This window comes from Oryctolagus cuniculus, chromosome 19 (assembly GCF_051225735.1).
Source record: "Oryctolagus cuniculus isolate XC-2025 breed Fujian yellow rabbit chromosome 19, ASM5122573v1, whole genome shotgun sequence".
Classification (NCBI taxonomy): Eukaryota; Metazoa; Chordata; class Mammalia; order Lagomorpha; family Leporidae; genus Oryctolagus; species Oryctolagus cuniculus.
In genome coordinates, this window is record NC_142885.1 from 41,580,870 (window position 1) to 41,595,671 (window position 14,802).

Here is a 14,802-nt window from a genome sequence, read left to right on the forward strand (position 1 = left end):
TTATGCCTATATTTGAGGCAATAGTATGCTTAAAAATGGGAGAAAATAACGTTGGATCTATCTTTAATAAGACATGCAGTGAATTATTTAACTAATTAGGATCCAAGAATTCTTTAAAGCATGGGAAATTTTCCCTGCTTTAAACAAATTACAAACAAAAGTGTCATCATGTGATGATTGCTGTGAAACTTCATGTGTATCACAAAAGAGAAGAAATTATGATGTTATCCTTTTGAAGCTTGAAAGCTGGAGTTTGACAATAGTCTCCTGAATAGAAGAGAGTTCACAAAATAAATATCTGGGAAGGAAACTATAACTAAGAGAGATATAGTTTCATTGCGAAGATAAGGAGTTAGAAAGCAAGTTTCTAGTAGGCAGAATAATGCCATCTGATGATATGAGATGTACTGTTTTTGTTTGCATTTCAGACATGCATGTGTTTCTTCCCTGATATTAAGATGAGCTCAATTTCTGCTTACATTGCTGTTTATAAATGCATTCTTTATCAAGCTGGCATTGGAATCTCAGCCAACACCTTCCTCTTCCTCTCTCACATCCCCTCAATCCTGCTGAATCACCGGCCTAAGCCCACTGACCTGACCACCTGTCACCTGGCCTTAGTCCACATTACTTTGCTCACTACTATGCTGTTTTTGCACTCTCCAGACCTGTTTGAGTCATTGAATGTATGGAATGACTTCAAGTGTAAGGCTTTGTTCTACATCAACAGAGTGATGAAGGGCCTGTCCATCTTTACCACCTGCCTCATGAACATCATCCAGGCCATCACCATCAGTCCTAGTAGCTCCTGGTTGGCACAGTTTAAATATAAATGCACACATTTCATCTTCTACTTATTCTTCTTCATATGGTTAGTCTGCTTGTCTTTCAGCACTACCACACTCTTCCACACTGTGGCATCTTCCAATGAGACCCAGACCAATCTGATGGCTATCACTAAATACTGCTCATTTTCCCCCATAATGCCTGGCATCATGGGATTGATGTTCACCCTGACAACATCCAGGGACGTCTTCCTGGTGGGAGTCATGCTGCTCTCAAGTGCATACATGGTGATCCTCTTACTCAGGCATCAGAGGAGGTCCCAGCACCTTCACAGCACCAGCCTCTCCCCAAGATCCTCCCCAGAGAAAAGGGCCACCCAGACCATCCTGCTGCTGGTGAGTTTCTTTGTGGTCATGTACTGGGTGGACTTCATCATCTCATCCACCTCCCTCATAAAGTGGACATATGACTCAGTTATCGTGGGTGTCCAGAGTATTGTGGTCCATGTGTATGCCACTGTCAGTCCGTTGGTGCTTATCAGTTCTGATAAGAGGATATTCATTGTTTTGCACAATATATCATGGAAAATGTTTTGATATTAACGAGTTGAAGACAAATGAATGGTTGTCTTTCAGTGGACATGTTCTTCAGCAGTTAAGGTACCACTTGGGATGCCAACACCCCATATTGGAGTGCCCAGGTTTGAATTCTGCCTCTGCTTCTGCCCAGCTTATTTTTAGTGCACACTGTGATTGGCAGCCTGTGCTTTCTCAAGTACTTGGGTTCCTGTCACCCACATGGGAGTGACATCTGGAGTTCTAAGACCTTGCCTTTGACCTGGCCTAACCCTAGCTGTGCACAGCAGCAATGAACCAGTAAATTTATGATTATGTATCTATTTATCATCTATCTCTCTATCTACCTATCTATCATCTATCTTCTCTATGATATTAAAGAAAATGCAAATAAATAATTTTAAGAATGTCTTACAATAGATGTTTCTGAGAATACATAAATTATTCTATTACATTAGGTATCTATCTGATTAATTCCATTGCATTCCATTATATTTTTCTTTTATCTAAATGCTTTGACACCTATTTTCTCCAGAATTTAAATTTCTTTAATTCAATATCCAGCATGTTTTAAGATTTCCATACCTTTACAAGTTGCTTTTTATTCATTCTGATTTCAGAAAATCAGGCAGGAAAATTTTTCTTTCTTCTTAAAGTAAATTTCTTAGATATATTTGATGGCAATCAAATATTTCATGACCTACTTTGGATAATATTTTTATTTCATTTTTAATTAAAAATACTCAAATATAACCTGGACACCAAGTTTTGTCAGCAATGATAATTTTTGTATCATTCTTTCTTGGATTATACAAGGGTGGTGTAAATTGTTCTGTCAATTTTTTAGGCTGTATTTCTTTTTCTCTATTTTCCAATTTTACTTCTACTTGGTTATGCAGTTCAACATTTATTGCTGTTTGAATACTTCTGTTTATTTATCTCTTTTTAATACAATGAAATGCTGATATCAATACCTTATGTATCATTGCTGTGTTAGTTATTTATGAATTATTTTATTGGGTTAATATATTTCATAATTGTATAAATTTTCTAAATCTAACAATGCAAACAAACATGTCTTATTCATTCTTATTCTATTTGTCATATAAATTTATATTTTCTATTGCATTGTCATTCTGTGATATAATTTAGCAGCTCAATCTTCTACTGTGGTCATATGACTCAGTTATCTTTGGTGTCCAATGTGCTGTGATCAATGTCTATGCCACTGTCAGTCCATTGGTGCTTATCAGTTCTGATAAGAGGATACTCAACATTTTGCACAATGTATCATGGAAAAGCTTTTGATTTTAACAGATTGATGATAAAAATGGTTGTCTTGTACCAAACATGACATTGCTTGTGATTCAAATATTGAATTGCCTGGACTTGAATTTTGGCTCTGATTCTCATCCAGCTTATTGATATGCTCACCATCAGTGTCAGCAAGTGTTGGCTCAAGTACTTAGATTTGTATGATAATGCACACCCTCAGAGTCAGCAGCTGTTGGCACAAGTATTTGCATTCCTATCATCTATGTGGAGTTGTAGGGCCCTGGCTTTGGCCCAACCCTCCACTGGCTGTGGGAATTTGTCATTTAACCAAAGAAATATGACATATCCCTTTCTCTCAGTGTCATCTCTTTCTCTCTCTCTCTCTCTGCCTTTCAAACTCAAAATAAATAATTAAAATAGTTATCTTGCAATATATGTTTCTGTGAACATGTAAATAATTAGTGGAATAGATGCTTATCTTACTAATTCAATTATATGGAATTATGCTTTTCTTATATCTAAATAATTTGATATTTATCTTGTCCAGAACTTACATTCTTTTTAATTTAACATCTGCCATGATTTAAGATTTACATAGGTTTACAAATTTCTTGTTCTTTCATTTTGATTCACAAACTTCACACAGAAGAGCTTTGTTACTATTAACATAAGCACTATAGAAATACACACAGTTAATCAAATCTTTCATTATTTTTACATCTGAAAATTTTATTCTTTTTAAAATAGGTAAATATACAAGTATAGCTTATATAATAATTTCTGTCAGCAATGTTAATGTATTAATTCTCTCTTTTGTGGAATGAAATCTGGTCATTTTAAACAAAATAGATGAATCTGGAAAACTTCATACCTAGTGAAATAAGCCAGTCTCAAAGGGACAAATACCATATGTTCTGATCTGTGACAACTAACAGAGCACCTAAAAGGAAACCTGTAGAAGTGAAGTTGACACTTTGTAAAGCAGTGGCTTGAACAGCCTGTCTGCACTGACAAGTAACAGTTTATTATTTTATTTTATTATTATTTTTATTTTTTCTACTTAATACTTTACTTAGCATAGAATTAATCATGGGTGTAGAAAGTCAATTGAAAATAGACCCCAGTAAAAATAAGAATGGGAATAAGAGAGAGGAGCTGTACAGTTTGGCACACATTCCCAGGAACTTACCCCTAAGGGTAAAACTAAAAAATTGCCGTGGGACTCCAACTCCAATTAAGCTGGGTACTAATAATGCCATCTGACATATTAAAGTAATCATATTAAGTGTGTAAGTGATCATATGGTAGGATTAAGTGTCAAAGGGATCACATAAATAAGACCAAGTGTCTGGTTATAACTACAGATAGAATGAAAAAGGAGGGAATGATCCAACAATGGGAAGCAGGCCACACTGCAGACTCATAGAATGACAAATGCCCTAAACAGAACTCTGACCTCAGAATTAGCCTGTAAGGCATTCGTATATGGCTGAAAAGCCCAGGAGAGCATTTCAGGCATGGAAATCCAAGACACTGAGGGCAATTCTATATGAAGGATCTCTGTGAGTGAGACCCCAGTGGAAAGAAGGGGCCATCAAGGAGGATGTACTTTTCTCTGAAGGGAGGAGAGAACTTCCACTTTGCATACGGCCCTGTCTAAACACTGATGGAGTTTGTTGACTCAAAAGGCTCCCATAGCCTTGGCAGCTCATGTCAAGAGCCTCAGGTGATCACTGCTATCATTAATATGACTGTTAATTGTTAAATCAATAACAGGAGTCACTGTGCACTTACTCCCCATGTATGACCTCTGTCCTTAATGAGTTGTACTATGAGAAATAACTGTCAAACTTATACTCAAACAGTACTTTATTCTATATGTGGGGGGTGCAAATTGTTGAAATTTTTACTTATATAGTTGGTCTTCTGTAATTAAAGTTAATTAAAAATGATTTGTAATGAAGACTGGGATGGGAGAGGGAGTAGAAGGTGGGACAGGAGTGTATGTGGGAGGGTGGGTATTGGTGGAAGAATCACTATATTCCTAAAGGTGCACCTTTGGAATTTGTATTCATTAAATAAAATCTTTCTTAAAAATAGAAATACACACAGCTAATCAAACCTTTCATGATTTTTACATTTGAAAATATATTTTATTCTTATTAATTAAAAATAGGTAAATTTTCAAGTGTAGCTTGGTTACCAATTTCTGCTGGAAATGTTAATTTATTCTTTCTCTCTTGTGGCTTAAGTAAAGGCTGTGTCAATTGTTCTGTCATTGTTTTGAAGCTGGAATTCTCTCAAATTTTCTTTCTGATTGGCCTTACACAGATTTGCACATTTGTATCCACTATTTCTATTTACTTATACATACTTCTTTCCTAACACAATGAAATGCAGACTTGCATAGCTTGGTCTGATATATTATGTAATATATTTATAAATTATTTTAATGATTTAATAACTTTCAATGTTTTTAATTTCTTAAAACTCATGATCCAAATGAATGTGTTTTACTCATTCTCATTCTAGCTGTCATATAACTGTAATAGTAATTTCTATAGCATTATCTCTCTGTAATGCAATTTGAGAGCTCACTCTTCCAGGTCATTAACCTGAGTTTAACTTATTGTTTAAACTTTTATTGTATATTTGTTTATTAAAATTTTCAAAGGTTTATGTTTATTTTGTTTTTCTCAAATATGATCAATTTTACTGTTTCTTGTTCTTATTTCTTGTTATCATTATTTTAATTATTTCATTTTCTGATATTTATTTCAATATTTGAAATATAATTCCATTATCTAATCTGAGAAACTCAATTCTAGTAGCTTAATTCATTGTATGCCTCATTAGTTACAATTTAGTGCACATTTTGGCTATGCCTAACCTTTGGATAATCACTAGCTGGCAAGAACAAAACATATGCTTTATAGTTTTTTCTTATTTCAATATTGTTATCTAAATTTTAACACAAAAGAGAATGTACACGCAGTTTGTCATGTTGATAAAATCCAAAGTCAAATGGCACAATTTATCAATTTACATTATGCAAAATATTTCATTTGTTTTATAAAATAACTGCATAGCACATAGAGCAGTTATTTTCTGCTTGCTACATCAGAGTAAACTGAAGTATAGTGTGGTGATGGATTGCCCAGTGCATTCTTCTTCAACTTTATTTTTCCCACACCAACTTCCATGAAAATTCAGAAACACGGAATATGACCAAAAACTTAAAAGAATAAAAATTATCAAACTTGATGCAAGAAGAATCATAATTAATATTTATATTAATTAAAATCTTTGTGCTAAATAAAATGAATTAGCTTATATGAGGGGGTCCTCAAAAAGTTCCTGGAAAAGAATAGCTCAGGAAGGAAGAAAAACAGAAGGAAAAAAAAAAAAAACACGGCATATTAAGAAAAACCCATTGGCGGGTGGTGGCACTGTGCACACCAAAGGGCGGGCCCGGCTGCGGTTGCTGGCTGAACCCGGGAGGTGAAGCCTGTCGCTGCTTTGGCCATCGCATCCCCCAGGGAGTCCTGTCGCCGTTGCCCCTCCCGGGAGCCCAGGATCACCCCCGAATCTCCTGTCTGTGTCTGTGATGTGTGACCCTGCCAGCAGCTTGTCTCTTGCCTTGCAGTCCCTGCCATTTCATCATGTGCGGTACATTTGCTTACTTAAACTATGATGTTCCTCGCACAAGAGGAGAAATCTTGGAGACTCTAAAGGCTTCCATAGCCTTGGCAACTCATGACAAGAGCCTAGGGGGATTACTGATGCCATAAACAAGAGTGTCAATTTGTTAAGTCAACAACAGGAGTCACTGTGCACTTACTCCTCATGTAGGATCTCTGTCCTTAATGTGCTCTATAGTGTGATTTAATGCTATAACTAGTACTCAAACAGTATTTTTCACTTTGTGTTTCTATGTGGGTGCAAACTGTAGAAATCTTTACTTAATATATGCTAAACTCATCTCCGTATATAAAGAGAATTGAAAATGAATCTTGATGTGAACGGAAGGGGAGAGGGAGAGGGAAAGGGGAGGGTTGCGGGTGGGAGGGAAGTTATGGGGGGGGAAGCCATTGTACTCCATAAGCCGTACTTTGGAAATTTATATTCATTAAATAAAAGTTTAAAAAAAGGTCTTCAGGGACTGGAATATAGAGGATACGATTCTGCTGGTGTGGGAGTTGATGGAGGCAATGACAAAGAACTGGGAAGCCAATGCCTGCAAAATCCAGCTCATTAAGAAGAAAGGAAAAGTTAAGGCACTGGATGAAGAAGTCTACAAACAACAGGCTATGGATTTGGATATAGAATTTGATGTCCACCTTGGAATGGCTCATACCTGTTGGGCAACACATGGAGAACCCAATCCTGTCAATAGCCACCCGCAGCGCTCTGATAAAAATAGCGAATTTATTGTCATTCACAATGGAATCATCACTAACTACAAAGACTTGAAAAAGTTTTTGGAGAGCAAAGGCTATGGCTTTGAAACTGAAACAGACACAGAGACAATCGCCAAGCTTGTTTAGTATATGTATGACAATCGGGAAAGTCAAGATATCAGTTCTACAACCTTGGTGGAGACAGTTATCCAACAACTGGAAGGTTCTTTTGCACTTGTGTTTAAGAGCGTTCATTTCCCTGGTCAAGCAGTTGGCACAAGGTGAGGTAGCCCTCTGCTGACTGGTGTACAGAGTGAACATAAAATTTCTATTGATCACATTCTGATACTGTACAGAAGAGGCAAAGACAAGAAGGGGAGCTGCAATCTCTCATGTGGACAGCACAACTTGCCTTTTCCCTGTTGAAGAAAAAGCAGTGGAATATTACTTTGCTTCTGATGCAAGTGCTGCCATAGAACATACCAACCACGTCATCTTTCTAGAAGATGATGATGTTGCAGCAGTGGTGGATGGCCGTTTTTCTATCCATCGAATTAAATGGACTGCAGGAGATCACCCTGGATGAGCTGTGCAAACCCTGCAGATGGAACTCCTACAGATCATAAAGGGCAATTTCAGTTCATTTATGCAGAAGGAAATTTTTGAGCAGCCAGAGTCCATGATGAACACAATGAAAGGAAGAATCAACTTTAATGACTATGCTGTGAATCTGGGTGGTATGAAGGATCACATTAAGGAGATCCAGAGGTGTCAGTTCTGATCCCTGTTGCCTGTGGAACGAGTTACCATGCTGGAGTAGCAACACATCCAGTTCTGGAGGAGCTGACAGAGTTGCCTGTGATGGTGGAAGTAGCCAGTGACTTCTTGGAGAGAAACACGCCAGTCTTTCAAGATGACATTTGCTTTTTCATCAGTCAGTCAGGTGAGACAGCAGATACCCTGATGGGTCTTCGGTACTGTAAGGAGAGAGGCGCTTTAACTGTGGGGATCACAAATACAGTTGGCAGTTCTATTTCAATGTGTGGAGTTCACATCAACGCTGGTCCTGAAACTGGCGTGGCTAGCACAAAGGCTTATGCCAGCCAGTTTGTGTCGCTTGTGATGTTTGCTCTCATGATGTGCGATGACAAGATCTCCATGCAAGAGAGACCCAAAGAGATCATGCTTGGCCTGAAACGGCTGCCTGATTTGATTAAGGACGTACTCAGCATGGATGATGAGATTCAGAAGCCGGCAACAGAACTGTATCCTCAGAAGTCAGTCCTGATCATGGGGCGAGGCTAACATTACGCCACTTGTCTTGAAGGGGTGCTGAAAATCAAATTGCTTACTTACATGCGCTCTGAGGGCATCCTCGCTGGTGAGTTGAAACACAGCCCCCTGGCTTTGGTGGATAAGCTGATGCCCGTCATCATGATCGTCATGAGAGACCACACTTACGCCAAGTGTCAGAATGCTCTCCAGCAGGTGGTTGCTCTGCAGGGGCGCCCTGCGGTGGTTTGTGATAAGGAGGGCACGGAGACCATTAAGAACACCAAGAGAACAATCAAGGTGCCCCACTCAGTGGACTGCCTGCAGGGCATCCTCAGCGTGATCCCCTTGCAGCTGCTGGCTTTCCACCTTGCTGTGTTGAGAGGCTATGATGTTGATTTCCCATGGAATCTTGCCAAATCTGTAACTGTAGAGTAAGGAACATCGGAACCTCTGGACGATTAAGCAACACAAGACACCTTTTGTATTTAAAACTTTGATTTGAAATATCACTCCTTTCAAGCCTTTTTTAGTAAATCCTTATTTATATATCAGTTATAATTAGTCCACTCAGTTTGTGATTTTTGTGAAATTACTTTCAGTAATTGTTGGGGTGGTTTAAATAATGGAATGTATGCAAAAGACTTCAGCTGTTGTTTTCTGTAAGGAATGCTGGGTGTTGAATTTCTGGGTCCTCTACTTCTATCCGAGATGATTGTATTTTAAAAGTAACTGGTATTTGTTTTACCTTGCTTTGTTCATTCAGACCAATGAAAGAGTAGTGCATTTAGTTGTAGGCTCTAAAGCCCATGGCAAAGTTTGCTGATACTTAGACATTTACTGAAGGCTTTGCTAAGTTACATATAAATAGAAGATGCTATGATTGATTTTGAAGCCTGCTTCTGTTTTGTTTTTAGATCAAACTGTACAACAAAAAGCTGAACACTATTCTTGGTGGAATTTATTTCTAAGTTTGGTTAATCTTAGTTTCTCAAACCTGTTGTCTGTTATCTATAGGAGAAGCTAATTTAGGAGGCAAAGTATTATAGTAGTGCATAAGTGTTCCCCAATCTTTAGCAACATAATTTGCATAATTATGTAGCATAAGCTTTACATTTGAGCTGCTTTGGACAACTGACAGTAAGATTTTAAATTTGAAGTTGGAAATTTGAGACGGAAGTTGTGTTCTGATCTCCTAAAAGTGATTTCTGTTTCTTTGTAGTCTTTTTTATTTCTTAACTGTTGAGCACATCTTTTATCTTGTTCTTTGAAATCACAGCAGAGAGTTGCTGTCATAGGTCTCAAATAAAATCAATCTTGATATGCTCAGTATATGTCAAGGAAGGGAGAATTTCTTGCAGTTAATTCAAGCTTTCCTTCACTGCCTTGTTGCATAAAACTGGTACCCTTACTGCCAGTCTGGAAGTTCTTTGCAGTCGTTGTGAAGATTGGCAAGTCTATGTCTAATTCTATGTCTCCTGATGTGTAAGGCTGTTGCAGAGTGTGTGAAAATCTATGGTGCTGCAAGAATAGCAGCGACTAAGTGCGAAGATGAAAACCAGTCAAACCTGCTGCTGCTCCTGAAAGGGAACTGACGCACGGTGGCATGCCGGTAGGGTTGTTGGTTAAGAGAGCCAGTACAGGCTTTCTCTGTTAGGTTTCTTAGAAGGTTATTTCTAACATGATATTGTCTTATCCTTTTTTAAAAAAAAGTTTTATTTGACACAATATGTACATATTTATGGGGTCCACTGTGACAGTTACAAGTGTACAGTGTGCAATGATCAGATCAGGGTAACTGGGACAAACGTATCACCTCATTTATTGTTTCTTTGTGTTGAGATCATTCAAAATCCTTTCGACTAGTTGTCTTATCTGTTTGAATACAGGTGTTTTGGACGCTAGTTAGGTCTGTGTTGGGAGGAAAGGTGCCAGTTTTTGGCTTCTTGGTACTATGCCTCTGACTTTACTTCTGTTTCTCTTCAAATGAGAAAACCAGCTGAAGTATTTTCTTTAGCAAGCATATTTTTAAAAAGTCTGTTAGGGTCAGTTTTTTTCTCTTACTATTTTTTAAAATTAGGATATATTATAGCAATAAAAGATAAAGACTACTGTTGACTAATGCATGCTACAACTTAAGTGTTTTTCCTAAAAAAGCCCAATGTCATTGAAAATTATTCAATGAAAAAGATTTCATAGCTCACATTGAATTTGTGAAGATCAAAGAAAATTGAAGGAAATGAGGAAGGTATTTTAGTTTAATGATATCCACACATTTAGTAAATTTTGTGCACCTCTTTTCTCAGTCCCTCCGCAGATCCTTTGCTACACATACACCACCTCTCCCTCTTCTTGGCTTCCCGAGCGTGGACCCGAGCAGTCTCTGGTGTAGTCCTTGGCCACTCTGTATGAATTTTTGGCCACTCTGCCACCGGCTTGTATCTGCTCTGCTCACTAACTTTCCATTTTTTCCTGCACAGCTTGGAATCCTGCTGCTATACCACCATCTTCCCAACCCTCTCCTCCCTTTTCTAACTCTGTCACTCTGACTTTCAAATAAACAAACATATGTTTTTAAAAGTACAAGATACTATTCAAAATAGCAAAAAATTAATACATAGAAAGAAAATTAAGAAAAACATGACTCCAATTTTATAATGAACTCTACCAAATAAAAGAACAGAAAAGACCTTTTAAAATCAGTAAAGATTTGAATGGACATTTTGCCAAAAAAATTTCAATAACTATGTAAAATATCCTCAAAATCATTCTTTGAAAATAGTAGATAAAGCCTCCCTTCAAAAAACACACTTCATATGCTGTACAATGGTTCCAATCCAGCAACAGTAAAAAAAATCAAATATTGTCAGAGATATGGGGGATACAGAATTAGCAAACATTTCTGATGGGAAGATAGAATAATGCAGCAACTCTAAAAACTACCTGGTAGCTCTTTAATTGTCATACTATAATTACAGTATTTGGGCTAGTATTTGGTGCAACTAGCAAATTGCTTTGAAAAATCAGCCCCCTATATTGGAATACTTGAGCTACAGTCCTGTAACTGCTCTCAGTTCTAGTTTCCTGCTAATGCAACCCTACAAGATAGTAGATTAGGGCACAAGTTGTTTGGTGCCTACCAAAAAGAAGCGTGGCCTAGATGGAGTTCCAGAGGCTGGCTTCAACCTGGCCCAGTCATGACTATTGCAGATATTTGGGGGAATAAACCAGAGGCTAGGAACACTCTCTGTATGTCTTTGTCTCTGTTTCTCTATCTTCCTTTCACATAAATAAATCAAAATTTTTAAAGTTGAATTATCAAAAAAGTGAATTATCATATGACCAAGTAATTACAATCCCACTCATGTACCCAAAATACAAGAAAACATGGACCCACATAAATTCCCACCACAGCACTAATCACAAAACTAAATGTGTGAAAAGAACTATGTGGCATGTCTTTATGATAGAAAACTCCTTAGTGATCAAATAAATTAAATGGTGCTTTGTGCTACCAAGAGAACTAATCTCAAAATCATTAAGATAACAGACAGAAACTAAACACAAAAAATGCATACCACATCATTTTGATAATAAGAAATATATAGAAGTTGCAAATTTCTGGGGATGTGGTGTAGGTTAGTGGTGTTCCTGGGTGGGGGTGGGGATGAGAGATGATACTCCAAGGGACCTTGAGGAACCTGCTTCACACATAAATGCAAGTAGCATGGAATTTTGCTTGGATTACACAAAATATGCCATTAAATTCATATTAATCTGAAGCTGTTTCCAGACCTTCAGTCCCTACATATGGAACTTCAATCTAACCTACTGCATAAAAAATTAAAACCCAATTTAAGATTTCATTTTGGTAAAAGACAGCTTGGCTTCAGCCAGTCACTTGCAGGAACAATTTAACAATTTTCAGTCTGTGAAAATAAGGTGGATGCTACCCTTAACCCATCTAACCATTTTGGTTCTGAGCTTCCATATCCCATCTATAGACAGCAGAGGCCAGCTCTGTGACCTTCTTGGGCTCTCAGTGCTGCTCAAGTCATGAGTCACTCTCTGTTAAAAAAAAATTGATTTCCCTAAAGTGTCTCTTCTAATAGTTTTTAATTTAGACTGTAATTATATATTCCAATAATATGAAGATGCATGTGATGTCCACTTATTAAGTGACTACTGTTTTGGTCTTCAATGAAGGAGCTACCTTTCTCTGAAGGGAGGAGAGAACCTCCACTTTGACTATGACCTTGTCTAAACAAGATAAGAGTCGGAGAACTCAAAAGGCTTCCATAGCCTTGGAAACTCATGACTGGAGCATAGGGAGATTACTGATGCCATAAACAAGAGTGTCAATTTGTTAAGTCAACAACAGGAGTCACTGTGCACTTACTCCTCATGTAGGATCTCTGTCCTTAATGTGCTGTACATTGAGATTTAATGCTATAACGAGTACTCAAACAGTATATTTCACTTTGTGTTTCTGTGGGGGTGCAAACTGTTGAAATCTTTACTTAATGTATACTAAACTGATCTTCTGTATATAAAGAGAATCAAAAATGAATCTTGATGTGAATGGAAGGGGAGAGGGAGTGGGAAAGGGGAGGGTTGCGGGTAGGAGGGACGTTATGGGGGGGAAGCCATTGTAATTCATAAGCTGTACTTTGGAAATTTATATTTATTAAATAAAAGTTAAAAAAAGTGACTACTGTTTTATGAATAATGTCAAGGTTTTTAAGACAAATAAAATCTATACAATAAAGTGATTCAATGACTAATACATTTAAGAACTAGAAAATAAGTACTCATTTAAAAATTTGTCAATATGATTATTTTTTTTTCATTTTGGAGACAGAGAAATCCTGAACACTGGATCACCACCTCATTACCTGCCATAGCCAGGGACTTGATAAGGCTGAAATCAGGAGCTAGGAACTCAATTCACATCTCCCATGTAGTTGGCAGGGACATAAGTTCCTTTGCCAAAACCTGTCCTCTCCCAGCATGCACATTAACAGAAACTTGAAATCAGGAGCAGAGCAGAACTTGGACTCAAAGCCAGGCACTCTGACATTGGATGAGAGTGTCCCAAGAGGCACCATAATTGCTGCATCAAATCCTTGCCATTTTTAAAAGATGTATTTATTTACTTCATTTAATAGAGTGAGAGGAAAGAGTGGTAGAAAACCACAAACATGCTGTGGATGGATTTTAGAATGATTATGTATGAAAAGAGAGCAGAAGACTGCAAGGAGTATGAGTGCACATGAATCATACGTCTAAATTGACCAACCAATAAAAACTGAAGTAAAAGTTATTAACATAAAAGGAATATAGTGCTGGAACTCACAGCTGCTACTTAAGTGGAGGGACATGCAATGAAGTCATCAAGGTAAGAACATCCCTTCTCAAATAAAGTCCAGAGAAACAAGGCTGCATGAAGATTTTTGACAGAACCACTGTCCCTACGTGTAGAGAACTGATAGTGCTCTCTTCCCAACGCTAATGATGCATTGTCATACACTCATTCTCCAGAAATTGTGCTCCCAAGAGCTGATAATAAATATCAGAAAACACTGCTGCAGTATGTAGGGACATGCTTACAATTTTTTCTTATGGTTTAGGATGTAGTGCCATGCATCACATATTTTTATAAAGCTCTATATGCTTTATTTAAGCATAATTAGACAAAATTTCATAGTAGCAAGCATGATTAAATTATAAAGCATGATTATTACTCATCAAAAGTCTTCAATAAATTCTATTTTTTGCCAAATTTTAAACTACCACTTCCAGTTATCCTAGAGGAATTTTAAAGCAAATATGACATACCATACCATTTATTTTGTAGGAGTTTTGGGATGCTTCTAATGGATGAAAACGCCTAATACAATAATCACACTTTAAAAACAAGTTCCTAATATCTTGTGTAACTCAGTAGTTCCAGGGATAAATGTTTAACCTAGTAGATAAGATCAGTTGCAACACCTACATTCCATATCTGAGTACCTGGGTTTAGGTCCTGCCTCTACTCTTTATGAAAGCATCCTGTTTTGGACACTCTGAACATAGTAGTGATGGCTCAAGTACTTCAGTCATTGGCACATATGTGAGACACCTGGATTAAATTCTCAGCTCTGGGCTCCAGACCTGGTCTAGCTCCAATTATTGTACACATTTGGAAAGTGAACCAGTGAAAGGAAGCTCTCTCTCTCTCTCTCTCTCTCTCTTACTCTTTTCATTAAAATAAAATAATTTCTTAAAGATTACTTCTAGTAATTTTTTATCATTGAAATTATTGTGGACTATAACTTCCAGAGATTTGGGGTGATATACATTTATATTTCACATGTATTACCTATTGTAGAAACTCAAAATTAAAGCATTTAATATACACACTGAAGTTAGAGACACATATACCACAATTAGAATGGAAAGTGTCAGGTGAACAGATGGGTTTTCCAGACAACATTATTCTTTTTTTAAAA

At 37.2% G+C, this 14,802-nt stretch overlaps 1 protein-coding gene and 1 pseudogene across 2 annotated transcripts; both read left to right on the forward strand.

Moving 5' to 3' along the window:
• Positions 1-458: 458 nt before the first annotated feature.
• On the forward strand, positions 459-2,669 carry ORYCUNV1R1635 (vomeronasal 1 receptor oryCunV1R1635). 2 transcript variants are annotated; one of them, XM_089320624.1, is made up of 2 exons: positions 459-1,269; positions 2,548-2,669. In XM_089320624.1, the coding sequence occupies exons 1-2, from the start codon at positions 459-461 to the stop codon at positions 2,667-2,669; spliced, it is 933 nt and encodes a 310-aa protein (XP_089176750.1). The 2 variants fall into 2 exon arrangements, with proteins under 2 accessions (XP_089176750.1, NP_001160792.1); NM_001167320.1 differs by lacking the exon at positions 2,548-2,669 and having other exon boundaries at positions 459-1,382.
• A 3,629-nt stretch (positions 2,670-6,298) lies between these two features.
• LOC100349875 (glutamine--fructose-6-phosphate aminotransferase [isomerizing] 1-like) lies at positions 6,299-8,817 on the forward strand (annotated as a pseudogene).
• The last annotated feature ends 5,985 nt before the right edge of the window (positions 8,818-14,802 follow it).

What these genes read in the sequence shown, in the direction of transcription:
- ORYCUNV1R1635 (XM_089320624.1), top strand. Translation starts at nt 459, where the DNA reads ATGAGCTCAATTTCTGCTTACATTGCTGTTTATAAATGCATTCTTTAT. An exon ending in ATATGACTCAGTTATCGTGG is followed by an intron (nt 1,270 to 2,547) that starts GTGTCCAGAGTA and finishes CATATGACTCAG; the next exon opens with TTATCTTTGGTGTCCAATGT.